Source organism: Falco biarmicus, chromosome 2, assembly GCF_023638135.1.
Source record: "Falco biarmicus isolate bFalBia1 chromosome 2, bFalBia1.pri, whole genome shotgun sequence".
NCBI lineage: Eukaryota > Metazoa > Chordata > Aves > Falconiformes > Falconidae > Falco > Falco biarmicus.
Genome location: NC_079289.1, coordinates 12215851 through 12232685, shown reverse-complemented (window position 1 = coordinate 12232685; position 16835 = coordinate 12215851). Strand labels below are relative to the sequence as shown.

General features: G+C 47.6%; 1 protein-coding gene across 4 annotated transcripts; it reads left to right on the top strand.

The window, feature by feature from the left end:
* Positions 1-7812: 7812 nt before the first annotated feature.
* VSTM5 (V-set and transmembrane domain containing 5) lies at positions 7813-16829 on the top strand. Of its 4 annotated transcripts, XR_008820164.1 has the most exons (6): positions 7813-8021; positions 10871-10929; positions 11021-11350; positions 11446-11586; positions 13123-13246; positions 16010-16829. XR_008820164.1 is itself a non-coding variant. In XM_056328470.1 (5 exons), exons 1-5 carry the CDS (start codon positions 7906-7908, stop codon positions 13164-13166), a joined length of 690 nt encoding a protein of 229 aa, XP_056184445.1. In that variant the 5' UTR covers positions 7813-7905; the 3' UTR covers positions 13167-14321. The 4 variants fall into 4 exon arrangements, 3 of the variants coding, with proteins under 3 accessions (XP_056184445.1, XP_056184447.1, XP_056184446.1); XM_056328470.1 differs by lacking the exon at positions 16010-16829 and having other exon boundaries at positions 13123-14321; XM_056328472.1 differs by lacking the exons at positions 10871-10929; positions 16010-16829 and having other exon boundaries at positions 7815-8021; positions 13123-14321.
* The last annotated feature ends 6 nt before the right edge of the window (positions 16830-16835 follow it).

The following is a 16835-nucleotide window of genomic DNA, read 5'->3' as shown; positions in this document are numbered from 1 at the left end:
GAACGGCTTCTACCGGTATGTCAGCCAGAAAAGGAAGGTCAGAGGAAGCACCCCCCCCGTGATGAACATGAATGGCAAACTGGTTACAAGGGATGAGGAGAAGGCTGAGGCACTCAAAAACTTCTTTGCCTCAGCCTTCGCTGGCAGCCTCTCTTCCCACACCTCTCGAGTGGAGGGACTGCAAGACAGGGACTGGGGCACCAAAGTCCCTCCCACTGTAAGAGAAGATAAGGTTTGTGACCACCTGAGGAACCTGAACATACATACTATGGGACCTGACGAGAGGCATCCCAGAGTCCTGAGGGAACTGGCTGATGCCATTGCCAAGCCCCCGCCATGATGTTTGAAAAGCCACAGCAGTCAGGTGAAGTCCCTGGAGACTGGACAAAGGGAACATTGCACCCATTTTTTAAAAGGGTGGAAAGGAGGGCCCTGGGAACTACCAACCTTCAGCCTCACCTCTGTGCCTGGGAAGATCATGGAACAGATCCTCCTAGAAGCTGTGCTAAGGCACATGGGGGACAGGGAGGTGATTTGAGACGGCCAGCACGGCTTCACCAAGGGCAAGTCCTGCCTGACCAACCTAGTGGCCTTCTGTGATGGAGTGACTACGTCAATGGACGAGGGAAGAGCTACAGATGTCATCTATCCGGACTTCTGTAAGGCCTTTGAAAGGGTCCCCCACAACATCCTTCTCTCTAAATTGGAGAGACATGGATTTGATGGGTGGACTGTTCAGTGGAAGAGGAATTGGTTGGATGGTCACATCCAGAGGGTAGCGGTCAGCAGCTCAATATCCAGGTGGAGATCAGTGACAAGTGGTGTCCCTCAGGGGCCTGTACTGGGACCAGCACTGTTTAATGTCTTCATCAATGACACAGACAGTGGGTTCGAGTGCACCCTCAGCAGGTTGGCAAACAACACCAGGCTGAGTGTTGCAGTTGACATGCCTGAGGGACAGGATGACATTCAGAGGGACCTGGACAAGCTCCAGAAGTGGGCCTACGTGAACCTTATGATGTTCAACAAGGCCAAGTGCAAGGTCCTGCACCTGGGTCAGGGTGACCCCCAGTATCAATACAGGCTGGGGGATGAAGGGATGGAGAGCAGCCCTGAGGAGAAGGAATTGTGAGTACTGGTGGATGAAAAGCTGGACATGATCCAACAACATGTGCCTGCAACCCAGAAAGCCAACCATAGCCTGGGCTGTATCAAAAGAAGCATGGCCAGCAGGCCAAGGGAGGTGATTCTGCCCCTCTGCTCTGGTCTCATGATACCACACCTGGAGTGCTGCATCCAGCTCTGGAGCACCCAACATTAGAAGGAAATGGACCTGTTGGAGTGGGTCCAGAAGAGGGCCACAAAGATGGTCAGAGGCTGGAGCACCTCTCCTGTGAGGACAGGCTGAGACAGTTGGGGTTGTTCAGCCTGGAGAGGAGAAGGCTCCAGGGAGACCTTATAGCAGCCTTTCAGAACTTAGAGGGGGCTTAGAAGATTGAGACAAACTTTTTAATAGCATCTGTAGCAATAGGACAAGTGGTGATAGCTTTAAACTAAAAGAGGGTAGATTCAGACTGGATACAAAGAAGAAAATATTTTACAACAGGCATGGTAAAACACTGGCACAGGTTGCCCAGAGAGGTGGTAGATGCCCCATCCCTGGAAACATTCAAGGTCAGGCTGGACAGCGAAGAGGGTCCCCCGTGGAGAGTTGGCCAAGTCACGACAATCACACCAATACGGCTACATGCCGCGCTCACTTTATTAAACAAACAGGTCATATTTGTAACTTAAACTGACCGCTCACCCGACTTTACACACAGGTGATTGGATAAAAGTCTCTGGCCAGGCGGGTGTCCGTGCCGCTGATCGGTGGGCGTGCTGCAGGCGCCAGATCAGAGTGTGCCCATGAGAGTGTGTTGATTCCGCGGTTCCCAGGACTTGCTCTGCACCTGGCTTCTTGTTTGTGCATAGCTTGTTTTCTTTCTCCCGCTGCTTGTTCCAAGGACAATTTAAAGTTGCTCTGCAGTTTCAACGAACAGGCCTGGGTTGTCCAACCCAGACAATGGTAACATATGTCCTCGGTCCTTTGAAAATTCCTCTACAGGACAGGGCTCTGAGCAACCTGATCCAGTTGAAGATGTTCCTGCTCATTGCAGGGGGGGTGGGGTGGGGTGTGGACTAGATGACCTTTAAATGCCCCTTCCAACACAAATCATTCTATGATTCTATTACTTTGTCTCTGAAATTAAAGCCTACTTTGTGCTGTGGGGTTAAAATTTCAGGGTAAAAGAAATGGGCATCCAGTTGTTCTCCTCCATCCCACTATCCCAGAAGTGTCCACACTTGACCTGGGTCTCCCATTTCTTGAGTGAGTCCTACCACCCCTGAGCTGTTGAATGCAAGGCAAGAGGAGAAAGACAGTACACCCTGCTTAGGGTTTTTTGGACTATAGCCTGTGAAAAGAATCCTGAAAATATTTGGCAAACAAGATTCAAATTCTCAAGCAGCTTTAGACGAACCAAAACAAGTTTTTGATAATAGACTTACCTACTGGGTGATGCCTGGGATTCTTTAAGCCTCTTTGATTTATAGAGCTGGACTATAAAATCTGAGAAACAAGCCTTTGAGTGACACATATACAGCTTTCTGGGAGAGCCAGCCTGTCTATGTCACTAGACACAGCATCTCCAAGGTCCCCCAGAGACATGCACTCAGTGCACCAGGCTGGAAATCCCTGCCCAGCAGTAGTAGTAAAAGTGAGGTATGGATGCTGCCATTGCCTCCCTTCAGTCTCTGGGAAGACCTTGATGCACAGCCATACTGGAAAGCTTTTGTAGTCAATTCCTACCAGATTTACTTCTGACTTTGCAGGATCCGAGTATGTTTTCATGGTTATCACACCTGCCCTGATTGGTACCGTAGCTGCTTCTCTGGGTCAAGCTGCTTTTCTTGGCATTGCTTGTGGCACAAGAATTGCAGCTAGTGTTGATAATCAATGCCCTGATGTCTTCGGCATGATCTGCTGGCAGGTGCATTGAGCATGATGAATTGGACAAAGAAGGAGGAAGGAAGACAGAGAGAGAGAAAAATGCTAATTAAGAGCTCAATGAATTGCAGTGGTCATATAACATGACCTGCTACTGCAGTGCAAGCCTGCAGCCACTGCCCCTGTGCTGGCTGTGCCCTTGCTTTTGCCACACTGTCTGGAAGGGATAAAGGCCACTTCAGAGACTCAAGAAAGTAAGGAGGTTTTTTTCTCTGTTTTGCCATAAACTTCCTAGAAAAAAGCAACTTCGTGCTTTGGTTTCCTGTTGAAAGAAAATGGGAGTATTGCACTCTGTAAATATGGAAGGAGGATATAACACCTTGGAAGAGTTGCCACATAGCAAAAGTGTGTTTCATTTCTGACACTGAACAGTGCCTCGTGGGTGAATGCAATCACCTGGCTATCCCCACTCAGAGGGGTGCCTTCAGTACCTCCCATTTGCAAAAGCTGTTTCCAAATGTCTCCCTTCTATTAAGCAGCTGTGCATCCTCAGATATGCGTTTCTGCATCATCACTTCATTTAATTTTTTCCTCTGTTTTCCTAACCCCCAAAACCACAGACCAAAACCACAAGGAGACTCAGGCAGTCTAGATAGCTTAAAAAGTGGAGGAATGCTGACAGACCAGGACTGCCCACGGTCTCTCCTCTTACAGCTATTGATTGATTTGGGGTAAGAGAAGGGCTTTTTGTGCTGTGCCTCTGCCAAAAAAAAAAAAAAAAAAGGCAAAAAGAGACCATTGACAAAGTGCAGATTTGGCCAGGTTCTACTCCAGATGCTGAAAAAGATTCTTTTTCATCTTATATGGATGGAAGGAAAGTGTTTACACACTGAGACCTCCCAGTGAATGTTCTTTCCACTTCCAGAAGGCCAGAATAAGGTAAGCCTGGACCACCAACTTCATGTGAAAGAGGAGGTCTAGCAGGATGTTACGTATTTTGCTTCTATACCTGTGCCTGGTGTACGTTTCTGTTGCCAGCTCAGAACCCTGCAGCTTTTTCCTGCTCTCTGCCAGCTGTTTGCCAGCTCACTGCATCGACCAAAAGCTTCTTAAAGCAAGCAGGCTCCACAGCCCTCCATCCCTGCAGATACGTCACCCTGCAGTCCTGTTTCTTTGCTGAATTTTCTCCCATGGTGTCTCGAAGGATTAAATTACCTCTAAAGTGCTATTGCAGGTCTGGAATCTCTGTGAATTTTTAACTCTTGTGGTTTTTATCTTTCCTTCATCAAAAGACAAGGTCAAGCATTTTGTTGAGTCCAAAAGGACATCAAAGGAAAAGGGGGGGGGTGGGGGGGGGGTGGGGGTGGAGCAAACCCTCTGTATAAAGCATTTGAGAGTATTCATGCAGCATATTAGAGAGCAAAAGGAGCTTTCTGGCTCCTATCTGGCTGTTGTTGCAATTGTTAATGTGGTTTTATTCCATTATTAATGAGACCAGAAAGAGAAAACACACCTTCCAGACAAACTTGAGAGACTCTCTGATGGCAAAGAGAAGGAAGGAAAAAAAACCCTTAAAATAATGGAAGTAAGAAATGGGAAAAGGAAGAGAAACTTAAAATCCTGAGTATGTAGCAATAAAAATCTGCAGACGCCTATAGGAGTGTAGGGATAGTGAACCGAATCTTTTACAAAGCTTGTAAATCATTCCCAGACCCTGCTAGTTTAAGGGCACTTTGTAATTAAACAAACAAAAAAAAAAAAACCAACCCTAATTTTTACAGCCTGTACAATATTGCTTGATACTTTCATGTTTCCTAGAATTGCTATTTGACAAGTAGAGAAAAATAAAACCAGAAGAGCAGCATTAATGGATGAAACGTCTATAACCTGGAGCAGAGTATCATCAGCCTCATCTGAATGTAGTTGGACAGGATTTCAATCAACAGCTTTGTTAGGAAAACACATCATGAATATGCCAAGGTAAGTAATCTCAGGATTAACACTCCAGTCTGGCTTTCCTGTAAAGTTACCCCGAGTTAGCTACCAAATCAGCATCCCCACAGAAGAGCTGGGCAGAGCACACCCCTTTGCAATTACAAGGCAGAAACAGCTCCAGCGCTGAAGCCCTGCACCAGTGCCCAAGCACTGGAGCCCAGGACCCACCACCAGCTTGTCCACAGCATCCTCTTCAAACCCCATGCCTACAGCAGGAGAGATCTGCTGAAGCTCATCCCCCATCGCATTTGGGGTTCTGGGAGGCAGGCTGGTGCTGGGGGGGCCTCAGGGGGTCCAAGCACTGAGGTTAAATTTAGTTAGATTCACTGCTAATCAGTAATACAGCTATCATTGATACTCCTTGAAGTCAAGCGATTCACTCTGCCGTCACTTGTTGAGGGCTGCACCCCGTGGTCCCCAACACCAGCACCTATGGTGCTGCTCGCCACAGCCATGTACCTATGGGCTGCTAGCGGGGAGCCTGCCCTCAGCCCCCCCAGCCCCTGCTGCTCTGCTGCCCTGCCAGTGGGCTCCCTCCTGCCCTGCCCACAGCGCTCACCCATCGCTGCCGTTTCACACCCTAATGCATTTCTGCTGAAGAGAAACCACATCCCTTGTGGAGTGGACGTTTGCAGCACAGTAGGAGAAAGCGTTGCTTGCAAGGGGCTCTCAGGGAGAGAGGGACCAGCCAGCTTTCACATAAATAGGGTTTATAAAAATCTGGTGAAATGTTTTCTTAACACTGGGCGTTTTGTCTTATGTGTCACTGTATTTCAAAAGGTGCAGTTTATATTACAAAAAAAAACAAGACAACCAACCTGCAGACATTTTATAATTCTCCCTTTAAAAAGAAGGGATCTGAAAGCTCTGCTGTCAATTATTGATGCTGAAAACACACACTTGTTTCTTATCACAAGACTGAACATTTGACCTATACTGGAAAGCCAAACTGACAATATTTGGGAAGAGCTCCAGACCTGGATTTTAATTTCATGGCTAACATCTGTCTTTCCAACAGAGTGTATTAAATAAATGCAACCCAGTGTGATACATTTTAAATTAATCAAAGTTCAATTCATTTTATACGAGCATATACCTCATATGTTGTGCTGCCAAAATAGGTCACTGGGCCAAGAGCTCAAAAATAATTTAAACAGGTTGAAAGAAATGAAAAAGGAAAATGACATAAAGTCACATCACCATGAGACCTTCTTTAATGCTTTGAGAAATAAAACTGCCATGAAGCAATAGGGTCAGGAAAAAACTTTGCCAGTGGGGATCTCTGCCGAGGGATGGGCTCCACTATTTTTTCCTGTAATCTCATTTTCAGCAGGGACACCCAGGCACCATGTTGGCCAGATGCGGCAGAGGGGATCTGGCAAAGCCCAGGAGCAGCTGAGACAGATGGGGTGGAAGGGAAGCACTTCTTAGGCTGCTTCTGCAGATGAAATGTAACCATGTTTTCAGGCACCCCCAGCGCCATGGCAGGCTGCAAAACCTACATGAGATCAAATATTTGGGCAGTATGTCCTTACTGACCTCTCTCCCTCGATCCCTTCACCTGACTCATTGCTGAAGCTTCAGGAGATGCACCAGAAGTCAGAGAAGCTGAAGATTTTATTGCACTCCGAGTAAAAGATGGGCCCTGGAGCCCATGCAGATTGCACCCACTCTTGCCAAGGCCTCACCTAAGTCCTAGAAGTCACCTCTGAGGTGTGCAAGTAGAAACCTTAACGTCACACGAAGGTTTTCACCTGGCTGCACATGACAGCATCACACTTGTCAGACAGCCGCAGTAAGAACTAGTGCCCTGCAGCCAAGCCCTGAATCAGCCCAGCCTCACTCCTGCTCGGCCCCCTGCCCGGGGCTGTGCTTCGGCCACCCAGCCCCCCGTGGGACTCACCTGTCACCCACGCAGACAGCCAGGATGTAGGGAAACCTGCACTAATCCATACAGTGCAGTGGGAGACGTGGGTGTCGGGTGAGGAGGGCTCTGGCAGACCTCAGCCATCCCTCCTCACATGGGTGACTGCCCTTACCTTACACCTGCCCTAAGCAGCAGACCCAGGTGTCTCTCTTTTATCCACACCCTACTAAAGAAAACTTGAGGAGAGGCAAAAGGCCACCCTGGTGCTTAACTCTCCCTGCTCGGGGGGTGGTGTGGCGGTGCCACGGCTCTCTTTGGGCTGCAGATGGCTTCTGGCAGCATCTGCCACTGAGCAAGGTTGAGTTTTCAGGCTTGGGGCACGTGCATGTTTCTGTAATTGTGTTTCCCTCTTATGCTGTCCCGTGCCTTCTCAAAGAAGGACAAGCATTTCTGGTGATCTCCTTTGGAAGACCGTAGAAAGGAGAGAGGAGCACCCAGTGCTTGTGCTGGGTACGGTGGGATGGGAACCGCGGCTCATTTTCCAAGCGTGGTCCCGAGATGGGGACGTGGGGATGCTGCTGCCCAGCCCCGCCATCTCGCCCGCAGTATCCCCAGACTCCTCGGGCCACCAAAGTCATTTTCAACACCCCGAAGGGAAACGTGCCCGGCGGATACGTGTTCCCTTCGCAATCCGACAGGCAGAGCAGCGGCTTCGGCCGAGCGCCCCGGTGCCCGGGAAGCGGCGCAGGCGGGCAGGGCTGCGCGCCCCCGCCGGCCGCCCATTAGCGCTCATTTCCTGGCTGGGGCGATGGCAGGCGGCCGGGCAGCGCTTTCCCTGCCGCAGCCAATTGCATCTTCAGTCCGTATCGGAGGATCGCGGGGTGTGAGGTGCGGGAGAGCCCGGGGGCCGGGGCGGGCGCCGCGGGGGAGCTGAGAGCAGCCCCGGCGCTGCGGCGGGGGGGGGGAGGAAGGAAGAGGAGGGAGAGGAGCGAGGAAGAGGCCTGGGGCGGGCAGCCCCCGCGGTCGGGCCGCGCTGGCCGGCCCAGCCGCTTAAATGCAACCCCTGGAGCACCGGCTCCTCTCTGATGAGACCGCTCCAGGGCTGCCGGGGACGGGGCGTCGTCGTGGGGACCGTCACCCTCTGCCTGGCCGCCGGGTGGGCTCTGCAGAGTAAGTGTCCGGCTCCGTCCCTTTCTCCCCTCTGCTTCCTCCCCCGGCCCTCTCCTCCTCCTCTTCGCCGCGCTACCCCGGGCCCGGCACCTGCGCGGGGTGGTGCGGAGCCCGGCCGTCCCCCGGCCCCGGCCGGCGGCGCTGGGCTGCTGGCAGGCGGCGGGAGCCCTTCCCAGCCTGGCCCCAACCGGGAGCGCCCGGGGGGGGAGCTGCTGGGGAGGGGGTGGGCACAGCGCGTACGGGGGGCTCAGGCAGGCATCGCTGCTCTCTTCAGGCTGGAAAAGGGCGGGGGCGGGGGGGGCTCCTCGCTCGGAGCAAGCGGTGCCAGCCGAGCGGTGCCAGCCGAGCGGTGCCAGACCGGCCGCCCCGGCGGGGAGCCGCGGCCGCGGGGGGACGCGCCCCGAGCCCCGGCCGCACGCCCGCTCCCCCGCCCCCAGCCTTTTCCAGCCGCGGGGGGCCCAAGGCGTGGCGGAGGAACCCAAGCCCGGCTGACCAGCCTGTCGGGTGCGGGCCCGGCTGGGAAACGCGGCGGCGAGGAGGGGAGGTGGGTTTTCCACGGGGGGCGAGCGGGGCCGGGGCACCACGCAGGGAGCCGGCCGGTCCCCTCCAGGCGGGGGCTGGCAGGGGCTGCAGCCACCCCCCGCGCCGGGAACCGGGGTGGGCAGTGCCACCAGTGCCTTCGGTGTGGACACGTCACGCCGTCTCCTTCATCATCAAGGTGACGCACAAGCAGGACACGGAAGGGCGGAGGAAACGTCCCCGGGGTGTAAGAGCTGCACTGTCGAGCTGTGTGTGTGTGTGTGTGTGTCCCCGTGTCCGCCACTTGGAGCTGCTGCGCGGCGGCTCCCGCCCCCCCTGCCGGCCCGGCTGCCCGCTCCATCCCCTGGCAGCGCAGCGGGCTCGCCGCACTCGGGGCGGCGCGGGGTCCCTGCGGGGGTCCCTGCTGGCCCGGGGGTCCCTGCTGGCCCGGGGGGGTCCCGCGGGGCCGGCGCAGGGCGCTGCGGGTGGGTGCGCTGCCGGCCGCTGGGGCTGGCCCAGCGCTGTTTGGATGAGCGCGGTTCGCCTGAGCAGGCGGAGAGGAGAGCGTATTAAAAATATTTTTGAATGGTTACATATTGCATTGCCTTTTATGGCTCCGTGCACTGGATAGGGACAAAGCACATCTGCAAATCATTTAGAAGGATTACTTTTTTTTTTTTTTTTTTTTTTTTTTTTTTTTTACGTTTACCTTGCAATCATACTCAAAACAAAGTCATGCCTTTGTCAAAACATGAAAGGATCACCGTGGTGAAACACGCGGTTCCTCTCCGGTCAGAAACAGTGCAAAAGGCCTTTAAATAAACACATGGAGCAGAAAACAATTGGAACAATTTGCAGCGATTACCAGAGGTTCCCGTCAGTTCTGTTCCTCTGCCTGGCACAAACCCCTTTTGCACAGCTCTGGCCCATCTCTCCCAGCTCAGCTGAGGATGCTCAGGGCTACCCGGGCAGCATGGTGGCCCTGCAAGGGGACCGGGCAGCACCAGCACGACAGGGTGCCCAGGAAGGGGGAATCCCAGGATCCTAGTTATAAAACTAGAGTGGCTTTCTCCTGTGCTGGTCTCATAGGTGAGGACCTGGGAATCAAGCTTCCCTGCCTTACCTCGACTAGCAGAGCGTCTGAATTCTGCTACAGATCCCAAATAGGAGTCAGCTTGTAATGCATTTGCCCACCATCTCCCCAGTTGTGGTTGCTCTGAGGTTTTAGCCATGGTGGGGGTTCTTATTTTTTGTTAAGATTTTTTTAGAAGAATTTCTTTCCCTTGGAGGTTTTTTTTTTCTTTGCCTTTTTAAACCATACTTTTCCCTGAAGACTGCAGAATCTCCAGGACCATCCCCAGGGGTCCTGCTTTGCACTCCTTCAGCATAGCCGAAGGTCTCATCCTCCCTCCCCACTGCATTACAGACATTTGCAGCTCAGCATTATTTTCTTCAGTTCTGCTCTTGCAGTCAGGCTGTTCCAAGCCTAACCAGGAAAAGGCATTCAGCAGTAAGGCTTACTCGGTGCTTTATCTGCCTTTTGTCTGGTTTGATTTTTGTGGGTAGATGACAGGATTTTGTCAGGCTAGACAGGTCTCTAGCCAAGTGTCTCAAACATGCCACTAATTATTAAAAAAAATAAAGTATGTCAACTGAAACTCAGATGTTTGGTGTTCATCCAAATCTTCACGCAGAAATACCCACACACAAGCAGAAATTACTGCAGTTACATATTAAACTAAATGTTCATTTCAGTTTCACAGGATTACGAATTGCTCCATAATCACATCAGTGGGAACTAGGTGAGAATTAAATATTCTTTCACATGCATTTTTGCCTGGAAATCATCAGGAACAAGAAGTCCCTGACCTCATTTAAAACTGCGTGCCTTTGATTACATGTGATTTATCTGCACTGGCATATAACTGGCTGCTTTAACAAAGCAGTTGTCTCAAATGTTGATTACATACCCTGAAAACATGATGAAGTCCTTGCCAAGTCTTCACATACTGCTATAGTTCTTGCTTTTGGGGGATGGTAATTAATAAATATAATAGGTTACCTTGGCCATGGTGATTAAACTTTAAATGCAGGATTTTAAAGGAAGGCCAGCTACTGATAAATACAAATGCATTGCTCAGGTTTTCAGAAAATGTTACGGTCCCTTACTCAAAAAGAGTCTTCCAGTGGCTCTCCTCTTAGATATCAAAACACTGAAACACATGCAATTACTTGTCCTTTATGGTAATAGAAACATTTCTCCTGTCATCGATTAAAAATGTGTATTTAGTCTTTAATTTAAATACATATGTTCCTTTTATGGTCAGCAGAAAGAAAGAGAAACTGAAAAGCATAATCCATCCTCTCTTAAAACAGACCACCGAGACAGGTAGGATGAATCATGCCCCAGAGGTCCCATCCTGCCCTGGATGATTGGTGCAGCATCACCTCTGCAGTCATTGTCTTCCTTTCTCTTTCAGCTCCTGGAGGAGTGTCGTTAGTTGTCCCACAACCCAACATCAACGCAACAGTGGCACAAAACATCCTCCTCTCAGTTGAATACTTTTGCAGAGGCATTGCTACCATTGAGTGGAAGCATGTGTCCAGCTGGGGCACCACCAAAATTGTTGAGTGGAAAAGTGGGAATTACGTCAACATATCCACGGTCTACAAGGACAGAGTGACTACTTTTGAAAATGGCTCCATACAGCTTCTGAATGTGGGCATGAGAGATGCCGGCTACTATTTTATCACTGTAACAGAGGAGTATGGAACCAACACCTATGGCACCATCATAGTCAATGTTTACGGTACAAACTAGATGGGAGTTCTTGGCTTTACCCTGTGTTTAACCATTAATCTGCTTGTAATCAATTTTATAATATTTTTTCTGTCCTCTCTGCAGAGATTATCTATGAGGATTTACATTTCGTAGCAGTTCTCTTTGCATTTCTTGCTGCAGTATCTGCCATTTTGATTTGCTTCATGTGGCTGTGTAATAAATCTCTGCATCTATTTCAGAAGAAGACGACAAACAAACTGACAGGTATCTCTCTAAGAATGCTGTCAAGGTATAGGGTTTTCAAGTCTGAATTTTGAGCCTAAAATTCACTTGTGATTTGAGTCATAAAGGTGCTAAGCGGGGACACTGAGCATCAAGACTGGAAGGGCTCAGTTCAGTTATCCTGTCCAACTCTGCTAGCTGAGGCAACTGAGTAATAGGTATTTAGTTGCAGAATGATCCACAGGACATCTACCTGATACATTTTACATCAGAAACCACAAAACACTTCCCAACGTTGTTAACTGCAAAACTTAAGGAGAAAAGGCCAGCTCTGCAATAAGCCCCCATCAGAGGGCAGGAGACAAAGTCTAGAGCATCAGCAGTGCTCTCAGGGTCTGCACCAGAAGGGTATCACCTAAGGGAAAATACTCCAGTGGCCCTTGGGAGTGGCCCCCACCTACTTTGTGGAGGGCTGCACCCCCTCCCTCTCCTCTGAAACCCCCTTTCATCTGTACTCATGTTTGATCCAGTTGCGGACCGCAGCGAACACTAATACTAAAACCTAACACTGCGCCGAAGACACCAGTCTTGAAAAGCAGATCAAGGGAACACAAGGGCTGCACTGAAGGGAACATTCACAGATTGGCGAAGAAATTTCCAAGGCAGAGCTAGGGATGTTTGGCCTAGGCAGCAAGACAAGGCCTTGTGCTAGGGGCGTGGGCTCAAGCTCTGGGCACATCCTCAGTTTCTTTTACCACTTCAAAACATTTCAGGTGCTTACCGCCTTTCTTTGTAAGTGCAGCTCCACTAGTGGTTTCTTGCCCTGTAGGTAAAAGGTCTGTATTTCTTCTCTAATAAGTGTTGCTTAAGCTGTTACAAGAAGCAGCCTAAGTATTAGTATTTTACTAGACCAACACAGATACTCCAGAATCCTAAGCCTTGTGGCCCAGATACTGTGTCAGCTCTGCAAAACCTGAGAAGAGATGAATTTGGCTCAAGCTCTCTATTCCTCTCTGCCGCTCACCTGCAGCCCTAAGGGCTGCTGCTGTTTTCATGGTGCACACATCGCTCACAAGCTTCTGTAGCTGCTGAAAATTTTTTATCATGCCAGAACAGACAGGCTTTTGTTTGGATAAAGCCTCTTCTTCGTCCTGTTAAAGCCAATCTTCCTACAGAGCCGAATCAAACAGTTATTTGGCAGAGTTCAGGAAAACCACAGCTCTGGAGACTTGCTCTGTCATCTCCCAGAGCGTGGTCCAAAGCAGGGACCCAACTCCTGCCCCCATTCCACCTTAGAAGAGCCCTCCTTTCAGAAGTCATGAAGAGGTCCTATTGAGTTTTCATAGCGCCTTTAGTCTTGTATTGGAAAAACAAGTGTCACTTTAAAGATGGTGAGGGACTCTTTATGCAGTTAGATATTTTGAAAAGATGTGTTTAAAACCTAATTGTAGATGAGTAAGCTTGAGCTAATATTAAAAGGTTCAAAATGTCTCAGCTATTAACAGCAGCATTGTTAATTTTGGAATGCTGGCCTTCCAATCCATTTGCCAATCAATAATAATATCCTTTTATTTCCAGCGAGTACAACTGAAGAGATTGAATTGGAAACCATTGAGTGTTAGCCAAGGACTGTCTCATAACAAAAATAACAATTCTACCTCAGGAGAAAGTATTGGCAAAGAAAGCAAGAAGAAACTAAAAGGTAAAAACGTTTGTGACTACTGTAGAAACATCCTGACATGCAAACTAATTAGACATTAAATCAGCAGTGTCTGATGGAGCTGTTTTGACCTGTTAAGTTTTTGACTCTGCTAGCTAAGGTCAAAGTAAAAAAAAAAAAAAAAAAAAGTATGCTTTCTTGCTGAGCACGAACGCATTTTTGTGGCTAATTAATAAAATCTACAGCCTCTTCCACTCTTAAAAAAACAACCAACCAACCAAGCCTGTAAGATCAACCCATAAAGGAAATTATCATGGTCTTGAAGGACACCTGTATTTTGGCTATAGCAAGTCTACTATTACAGACAGAACAGCCATTAGTATCCTTCAACATAATAAATTTAATGCCTAATTACGGTATTAAATTAAAAAAATTAATTGCAAGGATTGAATCCTGCTTATTGCGCCTATGCTGCTACTTTTGGATGTAAGGAACGTCCTGAAGCTCTGAAGACAAACTGCAATTCTTCATGAGACAAAAGTGACTTTGAAACAATGCCAAAGCGTTCAAAGTTCCCCCACTTACGTTTCCAATTGTTTACACTGCCCCAGGATATTAACACACATTTTATGACATTGCTAGAGAAGGTTGTTAAACAAGGAATCGTGTACAGGCACTGAAAAGGACCCTGTCTGTAACCATTAGAGGGGTCAGATAAAATACACATTGTACCAGTGGGATGGCAAAATACTAAACAGTTTTATTGTGAAAGATGTCAAGTCCTTGGCAAAAGTAGCCCACTGATGAAGTCTGTCTGAGAAGGAAAGTTAAAAACAGCATTACTTTGACACTCAGTATTTACAAGTACAGTTCTGAAATTGCTCTTATAGAGAAGCCACCTTTGCTCTCCTGCGTTGTAAGAAAACACAAAGCGATCTAATGTTTTCTTGAACCTTCATATTGCACTTACATTGTCCACCTGCAGATCTGCAGGGTGAAATAATATTTGCTTTTGTGAGTGAGAAAGCACTAAACTGACAACACTTTAAAATTATCCTGTGCTGCTTTTGTAACGAATTTTGCAGTATGAAATAAACTTTGAACATGTAAGAGACCATGGACGAGTCTGTGTCTGCAGATTGCCACATGGCTTTTTGAGCCGAACTGCTGCTACTGCCTCTCTCACACTTCAGCTCACTTGTTTGCAAAAACCTTTTACAGGACAGGCTGATAAGAGCTTCCCTTCTGGTCAGGGACTACGATTCTCAGGTGCTGTGGAAAAACAGAATTTCTCACCAAATGCATAATGATGCAGGTAGATGCCAAACAGGCTTTTCCCAAAGCAGCCTAAACACGGTCCCTTTAAAAAATCATCCCTGGATTGAACTGGCTTTTTGTAGTGCTAAAGGCCTCTCACCCACTTGTAAATTTGGGTACCAGATTCAGCTGGTTGCTCCTTCCTGCACACAGGAGAATGGGTCAAAAATGGTGAGAAATCTAAAAAAAATTTTAAAAAATTAAAAAAAATCCCAGCTATAGCACTGCTTGGCAAAGCAACAGTTTGTTCTGATTCTTCACTTTAAGTATATATTACCAGTCTTCTGTATCTTTTGAGTGAACTAAGCTTTGACAACACAGGTGTGTGTTTCAATCGCCAAGCTTGAAGTACTTTGTAAAGTATCCATATAGCAAAAGGAAAAAGTTTTTTATCTATTCCAGATTTTCTTTAATCCCTAAATCTTACAAATTGAATGTGAAGTTATTCATTATGCGTTGAGTACATAGCAAGTGCTCTGCCAGGCTTATTTAGAAAGCACAAAAAGTGCAGCTTACACATACCACCATCATTATCTGCTAACATTGACTTAAAGACTGGAATTGCCAAAGGAAAAGTCAGGAAATGTATACAGACATGAATAACCATTTGAATGCATTGCTGTAATTGTAGAGATCATGTACGCTTTTAAACAACAGGATTTCAAAGCTGGGATCAAAGTAGGAAACGACCACTTAATAATTTTTCAATTTCAGATGCACTATCACAGCAGTAAGAAGTTTCCAGCTAGCACAGTTATTCTACTTTCCTCAGCTTGGCTAAAGATACAATTCCACACTGGTGCCAGCCTCACTTTTAGGTAGCGACAGCCTAGGTGAACAATCAGGATTCAAAGAACATTCCATGAGGATGTACAGTAGAGTTAACCTATGTGCTGCTCTCCTTATAGATTAATTCCTCACCCACAAATTTTACCCAGAATTTAACAGGCTTACTTTACATAGGTAGGGTCACTTACAACATATTCACATGACAAACTGATGTCTGTCAATATGCATTATTAATGTCAATAATATTTAATATACAGAACATGAGACTAAGCTGTCTGCGGCAGTTTCTTGCTACACTGGAGGTGCCTGAAGTATCTGAAGTCTTACGGCAAGCTGTTAAAGTGGACATTTAGACACTAATAGCTATTCTTACTCCACTTGTAAACTCCATGCAGAACAGCAGCAAATTTTAATATTTAGAGCATTCCAAGTAATCAAAGGGATTATGGCATTTTGCTTTTAATTAAAGAGACTGCCAAAGCAATCATGTGAACTTGGACATCAATTGTAAAGGTCTTAATCATCAACTAATGTCTTCATTTCATGTTCAGAGATGCACTACCAAGAATATCAAAACTGTCCCTCTGTTAGAAGCCTTATCAGTCTGTTTTCCATTAAAATTAGGAAACCCTGTGTATTCAACAGCAAAAACCAGACCCTCCAGGCCCCTAATTTTATTTTTTTTTTCCTCCCCCCCAGCTAGGCCTGGAAGTCTTGATAAATGTCTTCACTGCTGATGTGCAGTGCTTGCCCTTCCGCAACACAAGAGAAGTCCTCTTGCATCTGTTATTTCTTTTCAGAAGGGGACAAACCCTGCACCTATGAGATCCTAATAGCTAATACAGTGATCCTATTACTTGGTAATGAAGAGCTTATTTGATGAAAAGGCGATCAGTACACGTACACCTGCCAATTCAGGTTAAGCACAGCAAAGCATAAAGACACACTGAAGTTTCATACACTCATCTTCTAATTATTGGAGAAGATTTGTTGTGTTGCCAAGAGTCAAACTGCCTCATGTAATCAGATGCACCAGGCTGTTGGCTGAACCGTTCACCAAGGAACAAAACCCCTCTCTGTAATCACAGTGCCTGCGAGCCAAGCAATACGGGACCTGGCATCACAGGCCTTGCATAAGATTCACTCATCTTTCAAGAAGATCAAGAGACTATTTTCAACTAGTATTTTTTCATTTTCATAAGTTGTCTTGGGAAACTCATCAGAACCCTTTCTCTCTCATAGTTCAGTTACACAGAAGCAAGAACTTCAAGAAACTGAAATAACAAGGTGTTCCACACTGGCAAACGTCAACCTAAGTATGACAGCTGCTTTGGATACAAACTGAGCAGCAGCTTGCCACAGGCAGTTGCTTAATATATATTTCCTACAACCATTCTTTATTGCTCAAGAATACTGCAAAACAACATCTGCCACCATACAAGTACGATGTTCAATTCAAATATTTTCTATATGCAAGAAGTTCTCATATATATATATGTATATATATACACACCCCTCTCAACAC

What these genes read in the sequence shown, in the direction of transcription:
- VSTM5 (XM_056328470.1), top strand. Translation starts at nt 7,906, where the DNA reads ATGCAACCCCTGGAGCACCGGCTCCTCTCTGATGAGACCGCTCCAGGG. An exon ending in CATCATAGTCAATGTTTACG is followed by an intron (nt 11,351 to 11,445) that starts GTACAAACTAGA and finishes TCCTCTCTGCAG; the next exon opens with AGATTATCTATGAGGATTTA. An exon ending in GACGACAAACAAACTGACAG is followed by an intron (nt 11,587 to 13,122) that starts GTATCTCTCTAA and finishes TTTTATTTCCAG; the next exon opens with CGAGTACAACTGAAGAGATT.